This window comes from Amphiprion ocellaris, chromosome 5, assembly GCF_022539595.1.
Source record: "Amphiprion ocellaris isolate individual 3 ecotype Okinawa chromosome 5, ASM2253959v1, whole genome shotgun sequence".
Classification (NCBI taxonomy): domain Eukaryota; kingdom Metazoa; phylum Chordata; class Actinopteri; family Pomacentridae; genus Amphiprion; species Amphiprion ocellaris.
In genome coordinates, this window is record NC_072770.1 from 39,456,118 (window position 1) to 39,478,554 (window position 22,437).

Below are 22,437 nucleotides of genomic sequence, written 5' to 3' on the forward strand. Positions count from 1 at the left end.
GGTTAGACCATTCTGCTTCTAACCCCCTTATGTCCTGCTGCAAGCTTTTAGTCATTTTAATTATTTTCAGTTCATTCTGAACAGATTTAAGTCATTTTACACAATTTTTGAGTCATTTTGGGAAGATTTCTGTCATTTCTGCTAACTTTTGTCTAACTCTGGACAAAATTTCTGCAATTTTTGGATAGTTTTCAAATTATTTTAGACACATTTTAGGTCATTTTGAATGATTTTTAAATCATCTTGGGCAAGTTTTATGTCATTCTACAGGTTTTTCAATATTAAAGTCATTTTTAATGATTTTCAGTTAACTTCCAAAAGGATTTAAGTAGTTTTGGATAGTTTTTGGGTCACTTTGTACATTTGTAAAGATTTTGGACAATTTTTTAATCATTTTGGGATGGTTTTTGGCATTTCTGACAACTTTTGTTGATCCAGAATTCCAGAAAATGTTCCAGAAATGATCCAAAATGACATAAAATTGTTCAAAATATCACTGAAATTGTCCAGAATTATTCAAAAATTATCCAAAATTACTTAAATCTTTTCAGAAGTGAACTGAAAATCATCAAAAACGACTGAACATTTGCAGAATTACAGGAAATTTGTCCAAAATGAATGGTCTAACATTCCACTGTAACTGGCCAATGTTTTTTTTAACTGACAAATTAGTATGGATGGTTTTTATCTTGCACTCACAAGATAAAAACCATCCATACTAATTTGTCAGTAAAAAAAGAAAACTTTAATATAAAAAGATGACAAAATGAACATAATCGATCTATCGCTCTGCTGTCACGCCATATTTGAATATTATTCAAAATAATCCTTCTGTGGTGTTTCAGGTTTACATCATCGACGTCACAGACGGACGGCACCGATGGACGGTGAAGCATCGCTACAGCGACTTCCATGACCTCCATGAGAAGGTAGAAGATCACAAAACTGGAAGTTTTCTGACTGTTTTCTTCATCTCTTTATGTCTAAATTAATTTATTTGCCAGTGAAATATCCTGAAGCTAGTTGATTCAGAGTCACAGAAGGAAGACATCCTGCAGAGGAAATGGATTAAATGTCATTAAGACTGATTAATAATTCATATTCCTCATTCTGTCAGAGATAATGTTTAAAGCACCAACTTATAATTCATCTCCATCCAATAATAACCACCAATAATGCATTATATTCTGTTCCAAAATATATTCATCTGCAAAAATGAAAAAAAAACATGTAGGTAAAAAAAATACGATCTGTGAAAAATATGTAAAAAAAAAAAAAAAAAAAATTTAAATATATATATACACACACACACACACACACACACACAGTGCAAAAATATTTTTAAAAATATGTGCAAAAAGTATACAGAAGTAAAATATTTTTAAAAATATGTTAAAAAACACATGCAAAAAATATATTTAAAAAAATATTAAAATATACAGTGTAAATATGTGTACAAATATAGTGTGCAAAAATATTTTTATAAATATGTAAAAAAATGCACAGAAATTAAATATTTTTAAAAATACGTAAAAAAATACACTGCAAAAATATTTAAAAATATTTTTAAAAAATATACAATGCAAGAAATATTTTAAAAAATACATAAAAAATATCGTGTAAAAATATTTAAAAAATACATAGAAAATATAGTGTGCAAAAATATTTTTAAAAATGTCATATATATATATATATATATATATATATATATATATATATATATATATATATATATATATATATATATATATATACAGTGTGCAAAAATATTTTAAAAAATATGGTAAAAATATACAGTGTGCAATTTTTAAAAAAAAAAGTTGGTTAAAAAATTACAATTTGAAAAACGATATGTTAATAATATACAGTGTGTGGGGGTGATCGCGAGATGCTGTGAGATCGCGAGATTCAGTGAGAGTGACGTAATTCAACATGGCGGCTCCCAGCTGCTAGATGAGAAGTAAACAAATCGCCGCTATCTCGACGTATTTGTATGAAAAATAAATAAATAAATAAAACAACAACCTAACTAAATAGCCTGCTCAAGATCGGAAACGGTAGTGCTCACAGTGGAGGACCTTGAGAACTTTATTGACGACTACTTCGTCCGGTGCACGATGGAAGACGCCAACCCGAGCAAGAGGAAGAAGGCAGACTCCTCGACGGACACACAAGACTTGGAGGTCACGGATATCCAGGTAAGTGTTCTCGAGTCAATTAATAAGAAGCTCGATATCCTTAGCTTGCTTCACCAGGAGATAAAAGACCTGAAAGCAAGCCTGGAGTTCACCCACCAGCAGATCGAGGATCTGCAGAGGGACAACACCGAACTCCGGTCCACGCTGACAGCGGTCACTTCAGAGGTGTGTACACTTAAAAAAGAAAACAAAACCCTGAGGGAGACCGTCCTGGACATCCAGTCGAGGAGCATGCGGGACAACCTGATCTTTTCTGGTATCCCTGAGTCCACACCGGATAACCCAGAGACCCTTGTTAAAAACTTCATGGTGTCGGCGCTTAAAATCCCTGCGGAAACGGTGAAAAACATCACTTTCCACCGCGTCCACCGGCTCGGACCCCGAGGAGGAAACCGACACCGCCCCATCATTGCAAAGTTCGAGCACTTCCAGCAGAAAGTGCTCGTAAGAAGCAAAGGACGGGAGCTGAAAGGCACGTCGTTCGGAATGAACGACCAGTTTCCCAGGGAAATCAACGAGAGGCGCAAAGTATTATATCCCATCATGAAAGAACACAGACAGAAAGGTAAACGGACTGCACTGGTTGTGGACAAACTATACATAGATGGGCAGCTATTTCGGGAACCCTCCATTACCACCTGGCTCTTCTAAAAAAAAAAAAAAAAAAAAAAAAAAAAAAAAAAAATGGCTTAAAGGTTTAATATATCACTTAGTCATTTATGTTAGAAAATGTTATTTAAAAAAAAAAAAAAAAAAAAAAACTCACAGGTGTAAATGTCTCACTCTCCTAATCTACACTCCCCACTGGAGAACCCCCTCCTCCTTCTACTTTTCTCTCTCTCCCTCTCTATATGTCTCCCTTTAGCTCTCTCCCCCTCTCACACACTCACCCTCCACACTCTCACTCACACTCTATGTACCCCCCATGTTTATTGTGCTTGTATGTTTTATAATGTGTTTGTTGATAGTTTGTCAGGCAATGATGTGCTATTATATAATGTATATATAGATCCTGACCTGCTGTATACATCTCTCTCCAACACTCACAGCTCACAGACACCAACAGAAAGCTCACAAGGACGACACACCAGATGGTTTATATTACATTACTACATACTCAGTGACAGAACATCTCTCTCTGGTATGTTCAAGTTTAATATCGTAACCTGGAATGTTCATGGCATACGCTCACAAACAAAAAGAGTTAAAATCAGTGGACTATGTCTCTAAATTAAAAGGCAGATATTTTGCTCCTTCAAGAAACACATTTACTACAGTCGGAAGAAAAATGTTTATCAGACTCGAATTATAGTATTATCTTTTCATCTTGTTTAACAGCAGACAAAGAGGGGTCTCTCCATTCTAGTCCATAAGAGAATTCCATTCACTTTAAACAGTACAGTAACGGACTCAGAGGGCAGATATATTATTATCCAGGCAACAATCTTAAATAATTATATTCTATTGTAAACCTCTATGCTCCGAATAATGAAGATTTCAGCATTCTTTCACACTGTTTTCTCTCACTTAGCAGACTTAGTCTGCTAACTCAATAAACTATTTATCGGTGGTGACTTCAACATAGTTTTAAACCCTTCAGTAGATCGATCTAATAGTCCAATACACGTTAAACAGTCACAATCAGTTAAAGTCATACATGACTATATGAAAGATTTCGGACTAGACGACGTCTGGAGACTCAAAAACCCTACAAAGAGGGACTATACGTTTTTCTCTCCGGTGCACAAAACATTTTCAAGAATTGACTTTTTCCTCTTAAATAACTCTATCGCACATAAAGTTACTACTAAAATCCACCCAATCATTATCAGCGACCATGCACCAATATCACTCAGCCTGCAAACAGATTCCATCCCTAAACCTCCTCAGACTTGGCGCCTCAACATCTCTCTACTCAAAGATCCAGAATTTGATCGAGTAATAAGGAGTGAGTGGGCAGACTTTCTAAAAAACAATGACTCTAATGACTTATCTCCATCTTTGCTTTGGGAAACTGGAAAGGCCGTAATCAGAGGTAAAATAATATCATACTCCTCATACAAGAAAAAAAAAGATCTACAAACAGAGAAAGAAATTGAAGAAAAAATTAAACAACTTACAGAGAATTATGCAATAAACCCAAGTGATCAATTATGGTCCGAACTACAAAATGCAAAACTAAACCTCGATAATATCCTATCCAAGAAAACAGAGTTTTTATTACAACAACTAAGATATAATGATTTTGAACACAATAATAAATCTGGAAAATTTCTGGCGAACCAACTCCAGCGCAATAAAGAAAAATCCTTCATAACAGCAATTCAGGATCCCTCAGGAAAGTATACTCAGTCACCTCAGGAAATCAACCAGACCTTCTATAATTATTACCAGAGTTTATACTCAGCAGCAGTTAACCCAAACATAGAAGATATACATAATTTTCTCAACAATCTAAACATGCCCGAACTAACGTCAAATTACAGAGACATATTAGATGCTCCACTGACTATGAAAGAATTACAATGTGCATTAGACAGTATGCCAGCAGGCAAGGCACCTGGTCCTGATGGTTTCCCTGCTGAATTTCTTAAACATTTTTGGTCAATGTTAGCACCCCTTTTCTTCAGGACAGTGACAGAGATTAAAAATAATGGTTATATCAGTCCGCACATGAATACAGCTGCAATTAAATTATTATTGAAACCAGACAAAGATCCTACGCTTCCCTCTAGCTATCGACCTCTGTCACTAATCAACACCGACATCAAAATTATCTCAAAAGCTCTCGCCTCTAGGCTGGAGAAAATCATCCCATCAATAATTCACAGCGATCAAACAGGATTTATAAATGGCCGACACTCCACCAACAACATCAGAAGACTTCTAAATCTAATCTCTTTGACGCAACGCCACAACAAAGAAGCTATTGTTATGTCACTAGACGCAGAAAAAGCCTTTGACAAAGTTAATTGGTCCTTTCTCTTTGCTGTGCTCCACAAATTTGGCTTCGGAGAATCATTTATCCAGTGGGTATCAGCTCTGTACAACTCACCCAAGGCTACAGTCACCACTAATGGGATCACTTCACAAAGCTTCAGTCTGCAAAGGGGAACGAGACAGGGATGCCCACTCTCTCCCTTATTGTTTGCGATCTTTATCGAACCATTAGCAACAGCTGTACGTCAGAACACCGATATCAAAGGTATCTGTGCTCTGGAGTCTGAACATAAAATTAACCTATACGCAGATGACATTTTACTTTATCTACAAGAACCCAAAACTTCAGTAAAGGAAGTATTTAACCTCATCACAACCTTCTCGCGTCTTTCAGACTACTCCGTCAACTGGTCAAAATCAATTATATTACCTTTAACAGAAAACTCGTGGAAGCCCGCAGCCCAAAACTCGCATTATTCTTTTCCTACTGGCAACATCAGATATCTGGGCATAAATATTTCCTCCAAACTCTCAGAATTAGTTCACCTGAACTTCACTCCACTTTTGGACAAAGTCTGTGATGATCTGAGGCGTTGGAACAACCTCCCCATCTCCCTTTTGGGACGAATAGCTACAGTCAAAATGAAAATATTACCTAAAATCAACTATCTTTTCTCCATGATTCCATTTAAACCCACATCAAAGTGGTTCCAATCATTAGACTCCGCTATTGGTAAATTCTACTCAAAGAATAAAAAGGCTAAAATCAGTCTGACTACCCTCCAGAAGAATAAATCCCGAAGGGGGGACTGGAGGCTCCCAACTTCATGTATTATTATTTATCCAACCAAATACAATATCTCACCAAATGGATACATCCTCATGAAGAATATAACTCCTGGCTGGAACTAGAACAGTTAGATTGTAACCAGATCAAAATCTCTGACCTTCCCTTTATCACTTCTGCCCTTAAACATCACTCCTGCTTCAAGAACCCTATGATCGCTTCCCACCTTGTCTGCTTGGTGGAAAGCACTGGAAACCACAGGCTCCCAATTAAAACCCAGTATACTCTCCCCAATCTGGCACAACCCTATTTTGCAAACAACAAAATAGCTCTTTATTTCAGCACATGGGCAGAGAGAGAGTCACTCACCTCCATCACCTTCTGGATGATAACACATTTAGGACATATATAAACTTATTCCAAACATTTGAAATAAGAAATGGAAATTTTCTTCAGTACCCTACAGGTAAAGAAGACTATTACAAGTAGAATTCCATCGCTTCAGACTACTTTACAGCCAACGGATTTACAGCCACCTGAATTTGTCGACTACATTGTGAAACTCTCTCCAAGAAATAAGAAGAATCTCTCAAAAATTTATGGTTTACTCTCAAAGACACACTCTATACACCTACCAACTCAAAAATGGGAAAAAGACGTATCCAAATCTTTTGACTCTGATTTTTGGACCCAAATCTGTGAAAACACATTTAAAATGACTAAAAACACCAACTTACAATTGATCCAATTTAAGGTGCTTCACAGAACGCATATAACGCAATATAAACTGTATAAAATGGGCTTCTCTCACGCTCAGACACATGTACGCAATGCACCCAAAACATGACTGACACTTACTTTCACGCTCTGTGGCTTTGTACACCCGTCTATCAATTCTGGGTAACAATCACGCAGAAACTCTCCAATATTTTGGACTGCGGGATTCCACATTCCCCGAACGTTTGCCTAATTGGGGATCTAACGCAAACAGCCCTTCCAGACATTCATATCCAACCCACACTTGCAGCTATCGCCATTGCCAAAAAGACAATTTTAGTTAACTGGAAAGATAAGAAAGCCCTCAACATCACCCATTGGCTGAACCTCCTCACAGAACACATTTCACTAGAGAGAATATCTGCTATCAGAAAAAACCATTTGGACTCCTTCAAAGAAAAATGGTCTCCATTTATTAAATCAATAAATATTAATCTATAGCCTCCGCTTGTATGTGGGCGTATGCCATTTCCCTCATAAAACTGTAATTATTATTCTGTCTGTGTGTATGGTCTGACTTCTCTCTGCTTTATTTCAGCTTATTAACCCTCTACCTTTTTAAGTAGGATGGCACCATGGACTTCAAGGCTGTGTGCATACACTGGTGGTGTCCCTTCCCTATTGCTCTTGGGGTCGCTCTCTGGCTCTGCGGGGCCAGCGTGGCTCGGGCCCCTCTGCCTGGTGGTGGGTGTCCCCGGTGTCTCTCCCTTTGAGTCCTGGGTCTGCTGGGTTTGTGCGCTCTCCTGGGGCCTTGGGGGTGGCGGCGGCTGGTCTCTTCTGGGGCGCCCTGGCTGGCCCTGGGGTTTGGGGTGGGTCGGCCCTCCGGTCGCTCCCCTGTCCTTTCCTGCTCTGCTTCCCTCCTCCTCCCTCCTCTCCTGCCTGGCCGCTCGTCCTCGTCCCTCTCCCTCCCCTGGGGGGGCTGGGGGCCCTCCGCTGCCTGGGGGTCTGGCATGGGGGCCGGGTGGTCTCTCTGGGGGGGTGGCTCTGGCTCATCCGGGCACAGGCCTTGGTACTTGCCTGTGTGCCGCCACTGGAGATAAATTTCTGCTGGCTGGGGGCTTCTGTCCGGGCCCGGTGCTGTCCTGGGGAGTAGTGGGGTGGGTGGGGTCTCGGTGGTGCTGCGGAGTGGGCGCCCCGCATCCTGGACGTGCCGGCTCCGGGGTGGGCGTGGGGGCTCATGGCCCTTGCTTCCTACTGGTGCGGCCTGGTCCTCCCTCCGGGGCGGGGTGCTGCATGCGGCTGGCCCGTGGTGGGGCTGTGGCGCCTACCGGGGCGCTGCTCTAGCGCTGCGACTTCTGGGGGTTTCGGTGCTGGCCGGGCCGGTCGGGTTCGTGTGGGCTCACCTTGGCCTCTTGCCTCTGGGCTCTGGGGGCCCTCTGCATCAGTACCGGTGGTCTTACTACCTGTCTCCCCCGCTGCTCTCTCCTCATGGGCCGGATCCACACCAGACTGCCTCTTACTGTGCACTTCACACACTCCACACGTCACTGTATATAGTTAGTCTTAGGCACATATAGGGACACAACAGCTAGGGCCCCGAGAGCAGGTGGGGGCAGGAATGATGGGCTCTGTGGTGGGGCGGATGGCAGGGCTCTACGGCCTTGTCTCTTCCCCATCACCCTCTTGCTTGCCTCCCCTGCTCTCTAATTTCTTTTTAATGCACCACATACACTCACACCTTGGGGGTAGGTCTGGGACGGCTCGGGGAACTTGGGCCAGGGTAGGCTGCAGAGTAGCCATCCTCTGTGGTCCTCTGGCCCGCCCCCTGGACGCCTCGCCCAGCCTCCCCACTTTTAATGCACCACATGACACTCAGGGTTACACTATCACGGTGCAGGGATAATGTCTCCAGTCTGGGATCGGGAGACATATTAACAGGGAGTAATGGGGGGATCTCACTAATATGGCCTCACTGGTGGGACCCGGCCCCCTTATAGCTATGGTGTGGCGGGGGTGGACCATCATCCGTGTTGCTGTGGCTGGGGGGTCCCCGGGACCTGGGGGCTGTGGTCGGGGGGGGTTCTCCTGCGTGCCCGACGGGTCCGGGCAGGTGCGATGGCTCTTGGTGGGCTGCGGGGGCTGGATTGGCCGTCCTGGTGGGCGCTGTGGCTGTACTGCGGGCTGGTGGCATGTGGTGGCTCTGTCCTGGTGGGTTGTCAGGGCGCATTGCGGGGAGTGGGGGCCCTGGGTGTACTGCGCTCACCTGGGGCCTGGTGCGGGGGGTATGCGGGGTGCCTCCCTGTCGGCGTCGCCGGGCCCCACCACACTGTCCATTTTTACCCTCTGGACTCACATCGGGTCCCGGCTCCGATTTCCTCTGGCCGGCTCCCGGTGGTGGCCTGCCTTGTGATGGGCTGGTTGCCATCCCTTCGGTGGGCCGCTCGGCCCCTGTGTCTGGCTTCCTGGCTGTGTGGGGCTGTTGGCCCCCTCGGGGGAGGGAGAGGGGGTGGGGGTGGGCGGGTCGGGTGGTGGGGTGGGGGGTTAGGTGGGGACTGGGGTGGGCGGGGTTAGGGTTTGGGTGGCGGGTGGGTCCTCGTGCCCCGGGCCACCTGGGTCGGTCTGGGCGCGCAGGGGGTGTCAGTAGCTGCTCCCTCTTGTTCTCCGGGTTCGCGTCGTTCACGGTGGCCCCGGTGGCTATCTGGGGGTGCCGTCCTGTGGCTCCTACGGCCCGGGGGGAGGGATGCCCTGTTGACTTGGCCCTGCCTTGCCGTGACTGCTGTTCTGGGCTTCGGGGTTCTTCACACTTGCATGTTTGATCAGGTCTTGCCAGCTACTGCCGAGTCCCATTTCAGCGATTGATGGGTCCCGCCAGAATGTGCTGAGAATTTCTCCAGTCTCTACCCTAAACTCATTCTCTCTCGCACTAGTATCCTTTTCTGGCCTATTCTATTCTATTCTATACTATCAAGACACCCACAATTATGGTGCTCAGTACCATTTGTTCATTTATTATTGAATCTCTTTTTCTTTTGTGTTGGTTTGGTTTTCTTTTCTTTTTTCAAATTTTTATTTATTTATTTATTTTTTTTTATTGATGGGCAATTAGTAGTTGGGCATAACACACCACCTTACAATCTTTAATTGCAATAGCAACGCCTGTTATTTTCTATCCCTGTTCATCCTGTTCGTCCTGTTCGTCCTGTCCAGTCTTTGTTTCCCCCACACATCACTGAGGTGTAGCACTGCCCTCCCTGGCTCATAATAGGGAATTCTAATAAAGAATATCTGCTTAGCTTTCAGGGAGGGCCGGTGATGGTCACACACATGCACTAAATATTAAAATATTTGGCTGCAAGACTAAAATATGCATCAATCTCATAAAATGTTGACTCCCCTTTTGTGGAGTTAAACAATGAGAACAAATGCAGACAAAAAAAAAAAAAAAAAAAAAAAAAAAAAAAAAAAAAAAAAAAAAAATAATAATATACAGTGTGCAAAAATATTTTAAAAAATGTTGAAAAAATATACAGTGCAAAACATATTTTTAAAAATGTAGGTTGAAAAGTATACAGTGTGCAAAATTGTAAAAAATCCAGGTTAAAAAAGATGACCTGTATCTCTAAAAATCTCAATCTAAAATTCTGCTTTGAAGTGCATTTTGTCAGAAATATTTGACCTGATTGTTTGTGTCCATAATATAAATGTGAAAATGACTGCGTGGCTGTATTATTGTTAATGAATCAGTGCTTTATCTTCTCAGATAATCCATAAATCATCTGCAGTAGTTTCCCTTTATATCTAACCGTTTACAGCGATGCAGATCCTCGCTTTTCTCCAGCTCTCCTCCACCTCTGCTGTTTTTATCTGCTGGTCGTCGGTTAAACACATTCTGGTTTGTTTCCTGCAGCTGGCGGCGGAGAAGAAGGTCGACCGCCGGCTTTTACCCCCCAAGAAGATTCTGGGGAAGAACTCCAAGAGTCTGGTGGAGCGAAGACAGAAGGAGCTGGAGCTTTATCTGCAGACGCTGCTGCTGCAGTTCCCTCAGGCCACGCCCACAGCGCTCGCCTGCTTCCTGCACTTCCACCTCTACGTGAGTAAAGTCCATCAGAAACCAGCTTCAGCAGGTTTTACAGCACAGAGAACAACAAACACAGAAGATGAATCTGTCGCTTACAGTCCTGGAAATCCTGGAAATCACACGATGATCAGTTTGGAAAAGTCCCGTTTAATAAATAGAAACTCCACATTTAACACTGGATGTGGAACATTTAGACAGAAATACTAAAACCTACCAAAGTTTAAAACAAATATGTAGCTTAAAAAATAAACGGTGTGCAAAAAACTGTTTTCAAAATTTGTTGGTTAAAAATATGTAATGTTTAAATATAAAATAAATGAAGGTAAAATATATACAGTGTGCACAAAAAATGAAATAGCTAAAAATACAATGTGCAAAAATATTTAAAAAATAAAAACAAAAATAGCTAAAAAAAACAGTTTGCAAAAATGTAGAAAAAAACAGCTAAAAAAATATACTGTACAGAAATGTAAAAAAATTTTGAAAAAATATACCCTGTCCAAAGATGTAAATAAAAATGTACAGTGTGCAAAGCTGAAAATCTCAAACTAAAATTGAAAATACACGTAAACCTGTACCTGTAACCTATAAACTTTAATATTTAATAGTAAAGTAAATCTTTCATGTTTTTTAATAGAGCATGTTTTAAACCAGAGCTGCACATGTTATAAAACAGACAGCAACAAAAATAAGTGGAAAAAAGTGAGACCGGAAACAGGAACAGATTTTACTTCTCATCCAGAAACTGTGAAAACAGAAGAGAAACCATCAGATTTCCAACTTTCAGCTGGTACTTGAACATAACGTCATCAACCCTGGGATTAAAATAATGAGTGTGAGTCAATAATAACCTCTGGTAGCTTTTCTTTTCTACAGAATCTGTTTATTTTCGGGTGAATTTTTAAACGAGGCGTGTAGAATAAAATGGTTTTGGTTAAATATCGCCTTTTGTGAGCTTGGATTCGGTTATTTTTTCCTGATGAAACCTGAAGTCACACACAAGAGTTGAAAATCTGAGGGTTCTTTCTGCTTTTACAGTTTTTTTTTCTCCTATAAGTGGTTTAGTTTTGCCATTTTCAAGTGTCTAAAATTAAGGTTTATGCCTGAATAATGAACCAGGAGAACATTTTTAAACACATATTTGCTTTGTTAAACTTTAGTTAAAACCCAGCAGCTTCAAGTCGTCATTATTTTAAAGTAAATGCTGTTTTTTTTGTGTGTTTTTCAGGAGATCAATGGCATCACAGCAGCTCTGGCTGAAGAGTTGTTCCATAAAGGTGAGTTCCCTTCATGTAGAATAGAATAGAATAGAATAGAATAGAATAGAATAGAATAGAATAGAATAGAATAGAATAGAATAGAATAGAATAGAATAGAATAGAATAGAATAGAATAGAATAGAATAGAATAGAATAGAATATGCTTTATTGTCATTATACGGTGTATAACAAGATTGGAGAGCCTCTCTTTTTCAATGCAAAGAAATCTTAAAGTTGTCCTCTGATTCATCTCATTAATGTAAGTCTATTAGAAAACACTAGAGATTAAACTCACAGATTATTATGGGTTGTTTGATTTAATATCAGCCACAACTGAAGGAAGTTCCTCCAGCAGATAGACACAAGTTCTGGTAAAACAGACCCCAGATCAGTTTTACATCCATCCAAGAGTCATAGTGGTAACTGGTCACTGTTGTCATGGAGCTAGATCTCTATGGTAACTGTTGCTGTGTAGCTAGTGTGACTGAATGTTACTAAAACCACTGGATGAAGCCATCACAGCGTCACACCGCTCTGTTTCTTTGTTTACGTGTTTGTTTACATGTTTATATTTTTCCTTGTTTATTTACATGTTTATATCTGTTTGTTTACATATTTACATGTTTGTGGTGTGCAGGTGAGCAGCTGCTACAGGCCGGGGAGGTCTTCTGTCTCCGTCCTCTGCAGCTCTACTCCGTCTCCCAGCAGCTCCGGCTGGCCAAACCCACCTGCTGCAATGGAGACGCCCGGACCGACCTGGGACACATCCTGGACTTCACCTGCAGGCTGCGCTACCTCAAGGTGAGTCGGTCTGCTCTCACCTGGACCGCCTGTGGGGTCGGCCCGTCCTCCCCGGTCCTCCCCCGTCCTCACCGTCTGTCTCTGTGCTCAGATCTGCGGCTCCAGAGGTCTGGTGGGAAGCAGCAACATCCAGGAGAGCAGCCTCCCCTTCGACCTGTCCGTCTTCAAGTCCCTGCTGCATATCCAGGTACCACTGACCGGCTTTACTGTCTCGATGGCAACCACAACCTGCAGCTCTAATGTCTGAAGTCGACCTTTCTGTTTCTGAAATGTCAAACTAGCAGCTTTAGAACCAGAGACTCTGCAGGAGAACCTCTGAGAGTGAAGCTCCTGGGTTCCAGTTATTTCAGGTTCCAGTGTTTTCTCCCATCAGGAAGGAAAATAATAGTTAGTTAGAACCTGAAGGCTCGTGTCCACTAGATGTGATTTTCCCGCACGGCAACGCACCGCATCTGAAAATCGCACTGACGTCGGGCGGTCACTAGCGGACCACAAAATGGTCACATGACAGCGCTGAGCAACAGCAGGCCGCTACGTGGTCACATGACCGAGCTTTCAGCTTGACAGTCCTGCAGATGAGTCGGATAAACACAGCGGCTTGGCCGCAAACTTTCCCTTTTATTTTGAAAACACGTCAGCAAAAAGTTTTTCTGAAAGCGTTTGAGGGGAGAAATAATCTGACAGATTCAGCAGAAGCTGAATCTGTCCTGGTTTTATGTCACCGACGGTTAGTTTAGAAGTTTGAGGACAGTTTCACGATGCGTGGGATCTCCGCACGCCGCATCCAATTTGCATAAAGTAGAAGTCGGTCTACTTTATGCAAATGAGCTGCGGCTAAACACACCACATGTGGCAGCTGGTCTGGTTGCAGTGCGTTTCGAGCTGCGATCCCGTGTGTTTACCCGGAGCTCAAATGCTTTCAGAAATACTTTTCCCTGAAGTGTTTTCTAAATAAAAGGGAAAGTTTGCGGCCGAGCCGCTGTGTTTATCCAAATCATCTGCCGGACCGTCAAGCTGAAAGCTCGGTCGTGAACATGTAGCGACCTGCTGTTGCTCAGAGCTGTCATGTGACCATGTCGTGACCCGCTAGTGACCACCCACCATCCATGTGATTTTCAGATGCGGTGCGCTGAAGCAGGAAAATCACATCTAGTGGACACACGGCTATAGAGGCTGAGTCAGATCATCTGCTAATCAGAGACACCAAAGTCCTCTTCAGTTAGTGATTAACATGTCTCTGTGTGTGTGTGTGTGTGTGTGTGTGTGTGTGTGTGTGTGTGTGTGTGTGTGTGTGTGTGTGTGTGTGTGTGTGTGTGTGTGTGTGTGTGTGTGTGTGTGTGTGTGTGTGTGTGTGTGTGTGTGTGTGTGTGTGTGTGTGTGTGTGTGTGTGTGTGTGTGTGTGTGTGTGTGTGTAGATCAGTGACTGCAGCTCAGAGCAGATTGAAGGTTTGTCGACCCTCAGGACGAGTTTGGAGACGATGAACGTCCACCAAAGTACACAATCCATGATGGTACACAACGACAACACAACAATACAACAAGAATACACAAAAAGCAACAATAATACCACACAACACAGCAACAATATAGAAACACAACAACACAAACGCAACATTTAGTGTGTCTGTGTAGAGATCTGTGTGTAGTGATTTGTGTTTGTGTAGAGTATTATTTTGTGTTGATGTGGTGTGTTAAAATGTGTGTTAATGTGTTGTGTTGATGTGTGTTATTGTGTTTATGTGTGTTACTGTGTGTGTTGATCCAGTCAGTTCTGGTCCCGGAGGCAGCTGAGTTCCCCCAGTGGGAGCCTGAGGGGGCGGAGTCTGTGTGTCCTGTCACGGCATTGGTCCCAGTGTGGCGTCAGCTGACCACCCTGGACCTGAGTCACAATGGCATCAGCTGCATTGACACCTCTGTGGTGAGACGCACAAAAACACAAAAAACTGCATAACTATGACATCAGAAACCCAGTAAATCCTACAGGTAGGGCTAATTAGAACCCTACGGGGAGGATCAGTTAGAACCCTACGGGGTGGGCTAGTTAGAACCATACAGGTAGGGCTAATTAGAACCCTACGGGGAGGATCAGTTAGAACCCTACGGGGTGGGCTAGTTAGAACCATACAGGTAGGGCTAGGTAAAACCCTACAGGTAGGGCTAGTTAGAACCCTACAGGTAGGGCTAGTTAGAACCCTACGGGGAGGGCTAGTTAGAACCCTACAGGGAGGATCAGTTAGAACACTACAGGTAGGGCTAGTTAGAACCCTACAGGGAGGATCAGTTAGAACACTACAGGTAGGGCTAGTTAGAACCCTACAGGGAGGATCAGTTAGAACACTACAGGTAGGGCTAGTTAGAACCATTACAGGGAGGGTCAGTTAGAACTCTACATGTAGGGCTAGTTAGAACCCCATGGGGAGGATCAGTTAGAACCCTACACGGAGGGTCAGTGAGAACCCTACGGGGAGGGCTAGTTAGAACCCTACGGGGAGGATCAGTTAGAACCCTACAGGTAGGGCTAGTTAGAACACTACGGGGAGGACTAGTTAGAACCCTACAGGGAGGATCAGTTAGAACACTACAGGTAGGGCTAGTTAGAACCCTATGGGGAGGATCAGTTAGAACTCTACAGGTAGGGTTAGTTAGAACCCTATGGGGAGGATCAGTTAGAACCCTACATGTAGGGCTATTAGAACCCTATGGGGAGGATCAGTTAGAACCCTACGGGGAGGGCTAGTTAGAACCCTACGGGGAGGATCAGTTAGAACCCTACGGGGAGGATCAGTTAGAACCCTACGGGGAGGATCAGTTAGAACTCTACAGGTAGGGCTAGTTAGAACCCTATGGGGAGGATCAGTTAGAACCCTACGGGGAGGGCTAGTTAGAACCCTACGGGGAGGATCAGTTAGAACCCTACAGGGAGGATCAGTTAGAACTCTACAGGTAGAGCTAGTTAGAACCCTACAGGGAGGATCAGTTAGAACCTTACAGGTAGGGCTAGTTAGAACCCTATGGTGAGGATCAGTTAGAACCCTACAGGTAGGGCTAGTTAGAACCCCACGGAGAGGGTCAGTTAGAACCCTACGGGGAGGGTCAGTTAGAACCCTACAGGGAGGATCAGTTAGAACCCTACAGGTAGGGCTAGTTAGAACCCAACAGGTAGGGCTAGTTAGAACCCTACGGGTAGGGCTAGTTAGAACCCAACAGGTAGGGCTAGTCAGAACCCTACGGGTAGGGCTAGTTAGAACCCTAAGGGGAGGGTCAGTTGGAACCCAGAGGTAGGATCAGTTAGAACCCTACGGGGAGGATCAGTTAGAACTCTACAGGTAGGGCTAGTTAGAACCCTATGGGGAGGATCAGTTAGAACCCTACGGGGAGGGCTAGTTAGAACCCTACGGGGAGGATCAGTTAGAACCCTACAGGGAGGATCAGTTTGAACTCTACAGGTAGAGCTAGTTAGAATCCTACAGAGAGGATCAGTTAGAACCTTACAGGTAGGGCTAGTTAGAACCCTATGGTGAGGATCAGTTAGAACCCTACAGGTAGGGCTAGTTAGAACCCCACGGAGAGGGTCAGTTAGAACCCTACGGGGAGGGTCAGTTAGAACCCTACAGGGAGGATCAGTTAGAACCCTACAGGTAGGGCTAGTTAGAACCCAACAGGTAGGGCTAGTTAGAACCCTACGGGTAGGGCTAGTTAGAACCCAACAGGTAGGGCTAGTCAGAACCCTACGGGTAGGGCTAGTTAGAACCCTAAGGGGAGGGTCAGTTGGAACCCAGAGGTAGGATCAGTTAGAACCCTACAGGGACCGTCATGATGCATTCAGGTGTGTTTAGATGCGTTCAGGTGTTCTCAGGTGTGCTGACTGAGTTCTTTCTCCTCTGTTCTGCAGAGGTTGATTCCGAAGGTGGAGTTCCTGGATCTGAGCTCAAACCAGCTGTTCTCGGTGGAGAACCTGCAGGTGGGTGGAGCTGTGAGGAGGTTCTGGTCCAACAGGATGAACGGATCGTCTCTGTGTTAAAGTTAATTAATCTGAGGATCATTTAGAGATTGGTGGGAAGAACGCCTCCACAGTTACTGATACTGGAACCCATCCACACCGGTTCCACAACAGGTGTTTGGTTCTACGACAGGTGTTTGGTTCTGTTTCAGGTGTTTGGTTCTATAAGAGGTGTTTGGTTCTATAACAGCTTTTTGGTTCTGTGAAATTCTGACCTACCTGTTTGTGGTTCCAGCACCTGTACAACCTGGTCCACGTGGATCTGTCCTACAACAACCTGCAGGTTGTGGAAGCTGCTCACACCCGCCTGGGAAACATCAAGACCCTGAACCTGGCTGGAAACCAGCTGCAGAACCTCAGTGGACTCTCCAAGCTGTACTCTCTGGTCAACCTGGACCTCAGCCAAAACCAGCTGGACCAGGTAGGTAGGACGAGGAGGTTCTGGAGGTTCTAAAGAGGTTCTGAAGATTCCCCTCTGAACCCCAGTTTATTTCTGCTCCTGTCTCATTTTTCTTCACTGTGGTTCATGATTCATCTGAAGTCCTGCAGCTCTGTGGAACCAGAACATCATGAAGGAGAGAGAACTCATGTAGAAGAACTTGTGAAGATAACCCAGATGTTCTGTTTCTGTCCAGCTGGAGGAGATCAGGAACATCGGTTCTCTGCCCTGCCTGGAGAAGCTCAGCCTGGCCGCTAACCCCATGTGCATCATCCCTGACTACAGAACCAAAGTCCTGGCCCAGTTTGGAGACCGAGCAGCTGAGGTACCACCAGAACCTCCACAGAACCTTCAATGATTCCTCAGCTGCTGATTGTTCAGTTAACTCTGGTTGTGTCTGCAGGTGTGTCTGGACAGCAGAGTGACCACAGAGAAGGAGCTGGACACCGTGGAGGTTCTCAAAGCCATCCAGAAGGCCAAAGAGGTCAAACACCGGATGAGCAGCGGAGACAAGAAGGTAGATCCAGCCACCAGGGAGGTTCTCCTAGTGTTCTGTTAAGGTTCTAGTAGTGTTCTACTGAGGTTCTGAAAGCCATCCAGAAGGCCAAAGAGGTCAAACACCGGATGAGCAGCGGAGACAAGAAGGTAGACCCAGCCGCCAGGGAGGTTCTCCTAGTGTTCTATTAGTGTTCTACTGAGGTTCTATTAGTGTTCTACTAGTGTTCTATTAAGGTTCTATTAGTGTTCTATTGAGGTTCTGTTAGTGTTTTGTTAGAATTATATTGAGGTTCTACTAAGGTTCTGGCAGTGTTCCATTGAGGTTCTGTTAGTGTTTTATTAAGTTTCTGCTAAGGTTCTATTAGTGTTCTATTGAGGTTCTGTTAGTGTTTTGTTAGAATTATATTGAGGTTCTACTAAGGTTCTGGCAGTGTTCCATTGAGGTTCTGTTAGTGTTTTATTAAATTTCTGCTAAGGTTCTATTAGTGTTCTATTGAGGTTCTGTTAGTGTTTTGTTAGAATTATATTGAGGTTCTACTAAGGTTCTGGCAGTGTTCCATTGAGGTTCTGTTAGTGTTTTATTAAGTTTCTGCTAAGGTTCTATTAGTGTTCTATTGAGGTTCTGTTAGTGTTTTGTTAGAATTATATTGAGGTTCTACTAAGGTTCTGGCAGTGTTCCATTGAGGTTCTGTTAGTGTTTTATTAAGTTTCTGCTAAGGTTCTATTAGTGTTCTATTGAGGTTCTGTTCATGATCTCTGATCTCTTTTCATGATGTGGAGGATTTCTGATTCATGGTGATTTCTGATGATTTCGTGTGATCTCCTTTAACAATGTTGTAGATGATCTCTGATTATTTCTGGTGATTCCTGATGATCTCTTAATAATGTTGTAGGTGATTTCTGATGATCTCTGATTTCTTTTAATAATGCTGTAGATGACTTCTGGTGATTTCTGATCATTTTTGGTGATTTTTGATAATTTCTGGTGATCTCTGATGATTTCTTTTAACAATGCTGTAGATGATTTCTGCTGATCTCTGATGTCCTCTCTGTCTTCTTGTCAGATCAGTGAGGACGCCAGACCTCCTGCTGCTCCTCTCCTCTGCTCCTCCTCTTCCTCTCTGTCCTCCTCTGCTCCTCCTGCCTCCTCCTCCACCTCCTCCTCCTGTCCGACCCAGCAGACTTCCTGCCAAGGTAATCATGTATGTATCAGGCTGAAGGAGGTTCTGCTGTTGGGATCTTCTGGAGGCAGCAGCCGGGCGGTCGGTAAAATAAACTCATCCTGATGTTTGTGGTTCCAACACAGAATCTACAACAGAACAGACGTCAGCAAACAATCAGAACCACTCAGAACGCAAAATTAGTTTTACAAAGTCTGGATTAAATCTGCTTGAGCTGGTCGTATACTGGTTTATACTGCATTTATACTGGTTTACACTGTATTTACACTGGTTTATACTGTATGTATACTGGTTTACACTGCATCTAGACTGGTGTATATTGTATTTATACTGGTTTACACTGTAATTACACTGGTTTACACTGTATTTATACTGGTTTACACTGCATCTAGACTGGTGTATATTGTATTTATACTGGTTTACACTGTAATTACACTGGTTTACACTGTATTTATACTGGTTTACACTGCATCTAGACTGGTGTATATTGTATTTATACTGGTTTACACTGTAATTACACTGTATTTATACTGGTTTACACTGCATCTAGACTGGTTTACACTGTATTTATACTGGTTTACACTGTATTTAGACTGGTTTTTAGGCTGGTTTTGGATTGGTTTTAGGGTGTGTTGAGCCACGTTTTCTGCAGGTTTTGGACTGGTTTTTGGACTGGTTCCAAGAGTATTTAGGTTGATTTTGAACTGGTTTTAGGCTGTATTAAACTAGATTCTGGACTGGTTTAAAGGTGTATTAGACTGGTTGTAGACTGGTTTTGGGCTGGTTATTGGAGTGGTTTCAAGTTCTCTTTAGACTGGGTGTAGGCTAGTGTCGAACTGGTTCTGGGACTGGTTTTAAACTCAGTTTAGACAGGTTTTAGGCCAGTTTTTAACAGATTTCTGACTGGTTCTAGACTGGTTTTCAGGTTTGTTTAAACTAGTTTTGGACTGTATTTAGACTAGATTTTGGAGGGGTTGTCGGCTGGTTGTAGACTGGTTTTGGGCTGTTTTTTGTAGTGGTTTTAAACTCTCTTGTGGACTGGTTTTCAGGTTTGTTTTAACTGGTTTTGGACTGTATTTAGACTGAAGCTCTTTTCCAGTCAGAACAGCAGAAGTCAGGTTTGTAGAAGAGCGTTTCCTGTGGTTCTATCTGTTTATTCCGTATAGAAGCAGCTGCAGAACAAAGACAGAAAACTCTGATTAACCCCCTCAGGAGAAATCTGAGGGATTCCAGTGACCACAGGATGTATGAACATACGTGATCTAGAAACACCAGAACATCTACATGTGTGTTGGAACAGAAACATCTAAAGTCCGGCTGCTGCCTCCAGTGGTTTAGTTCAGCTCTCCTGTTTTAACAGAACATCTTTGATTTAAACTAAAAGCTGCCTTCATGTGATGCTCTGGTTGGTGACATGCAGCACTTCCATGTTCCTCTGAACTAGAACTGGAGAGAACCTGATCAAACTAACCTTCTGCTTTCACCGCTGAGAGGAAACTCACCTTAAGCTTTTTATTCCACCGGAGAAACTTTTCACTGAACAGTTTCACGCTGAATTAACAGAACTTTACTGTGCTGACGACAAACTGCAGAAAAATCTGTTTTAAACTGACAAACATCATGAGGGTAATTAATTAATGAGGGTAAATAAATAATGAGGGTAATTAATGACAGAGTTCCAACAATGTTCTGACCCAGGTGTTTTAACCTCAGGTGGTTTAATCTCAGGTGGTTTAATCTCAGGTGTTTTAATCTCAGGTGTTTTAACCTCAGGTGGTTTAATCTCAGGTGGTTTAATCTCAGGTGTTTTAATCTCAGGTGTTTTATCCTCAGGTGGTTTAATCCCAGATGTTTTATCCTCAGGTGGTTTAATCTCAGGTAGTTTAATCTCAGGTGTGTTAACCTCAGGTGTGTTTCCTGTTTCAGAAGTGACCAGCCCAGTAGATGCCGCCGCCCCCCCCACCGTTCTCCTCCCTGTGGATGCTACAACCCCTCCTGCTAGCTTCAACCTCCTCCACCTGTCTGCTGGTCCCGCCCAGGTGAGACACACTTTCAGTAGCTGTAGGGGAGGGGCCTGTTTCCACGACAACAGTACAATCAGATAGTTGTCATTAGAATCATAGGATGAAATGATTCTGATGAAAAGTCGCAGCTTTTATGAAACCGAACGTCACATGATGAGTTCAGGGAACTTCAGAAAGTTGGAAATCTGATCGTTCTCTGTGCTTTTACTAATAAATGGTGTCATTTTGTTGTTTTCCTTGTAGACATGAGGCGTCTTTCAGACCCACTGGCTGGTTTTAGAGTCTAGGATGATCTTTAAACAAACATCATGTGAAGTTTCTGATTTAAGTGTCAAAACAAACGTCCCAGATTATTGTTAAACTAACGGTTCTGTTGTTTGTCTGCAGGTCCAGCAGTCGGCCGTCAGTCTGTCTGAACTCCGTGGAGCTTCCACTGATGTTCCTGCTGCTGGTATCACTGTCTGGTTAGTGTCAGACACCAACACAGTCAGGTTAGGGCTACGGTTTCATGTGGAATACTTCTATACTGGGAATATCTCCAGAGGTCCAGGTCCTTAAAGTCCATATAGGAGAACGTCAATGGAGAAAGTTCTAGAGTAGACCTACCAACAACTGTCCAGTTGTCAGTAGGTCTACTCTAGAATTTTCTCCAGAGGACGTTCTCCTTTACTGCTTTCAGTCTTTAAGTTTAGTCTCACATAGAACATTCCAGCTCCTTGAAGTCCATAGAGGTGGGTCCAGATTTATCACTTTTTAATGGAGTTTTTCCATCATTTCTGAGCCTCAGAACTTCATCAGTCCAGCAGATAGAACCATGACATTTAGAAGGAAAAACATCTGAGTTCTGGTAAAAACTGAAGCTAAAATAACTACAAAAGCTGGAAAATCACAAAAAGGGACCAAATCACCAAAAAGGGTAAAAATAACCACAAAGAAATACAAAATCAGCACAAAAAGGTAGTAAATATATCACAAAAAGCGACAAAATCTCCACTGAAAGATGCAAAATCACCACAAAAATAGTGAACCTACCTCAAAAAGACATAAAATCTCCACTAAATGGATCAAAATTACCACAAAGAACCATCTGGTTCTTCATCTCCAGTCACTTTATTAATGATCAGAGTTCTACCTAGAAGTGATTTTAGACATTGTTGAGTCATTCTAGGCAGATTTTAAGGCATTTTTAACATTGTTTTTGGCAAATTTTGAATAATTTGGCTTCATGTCATTTTGTTCATATTTTTCATAATTTTGGACACATTTCTATGTATTTTTGATCTTTTTAGAGAAATTTTAAGCCATTTTGGAGTTGTTTGTCATTTTAGACATTTCCGAGTCATTTTGGACAAATATTTTTCGCGTTGGACAAATTTTCCCTGCAGTTCCCTGTGTGTCCTCCTGGAGGCGCTGTTGTCCACAAAATCACATCATTTTCCTGCTTTAAAATGGAGTAGAATGTCCTTTATTAGTCCCACAAGGGGAAAACCTTTGATCTGTGGTGGATGGTCAGAT

The 22,437-nt window shown here is 43.0% G+C and overlaps 1 protein-coding gene across 6 annotated transcripts in view; it reads left to right on the forward strand.

The window, feature by feature from the left end:
- nisch (nischarin) overlaps positions 1–22,437 on the forward strand; it is a 38,540-nt gene that overhangs the window by 2,430 nt on the left and 13,673 nt on the right. For 2 of the 6 annotated variants that reach the window (XR_008601746.1, XM_023262106.3), the window contains exons 2-15: positions 846–929; positions 10,550–10,732; positions 11,949–11,997; positions 12,617–12,780; positions 12,872–12,967; positions 14,196–14,291; positions 14,546–14,698; positions 16,673–16,741; positions 17,016–17,201; positions 17,416–17,544; positions 17,623–17,736; positions 18,782–18,911; positions 20,825–20,937; positions 21,310–21,386. Coding sequence is in view for 5 of the 6 variants with exons in the window: in XM_023262106.3 (XP_023117874.2) it covers positions 846–929; positions 10,550–10,732; positions 11,949–11,997; positions 12,617–12,780; positions 12,872–12,967; positions 14,196–14,291; positions 14,546–14,698; positions 16,673–16,741; positions 17,016–17,201; positions 17,416–17,544; positions 17,623–17,736; positions 18,782–18,911; positions 20,825–20,937; positions 21,310–21,386 (1,643 nt within the window). In the remaining variant the exon portion in view is untranslated. Of the gene's footprint in view, positions 1–845; positions 930–10,549; positions 10,733–11,948; positions 11,998–12,616; positions 12,781–12,871; positions 12,968–14,195; positions 14,292–14,545; positions 14,699–16,672; positions 16,742–17,015; positions 17,202–17,415; positions 17,545–17,622; positions 17,737–18,781; positions 18,920–20,824; positions 20,938–21,309; positions 21,387–22,437 lie in introns of those variants that run through there. The other 4 variants (XM_023262108.3, XM_055010844.1, XM_023262109.3 and 1 more) reach the window with 4 other exon arrangements.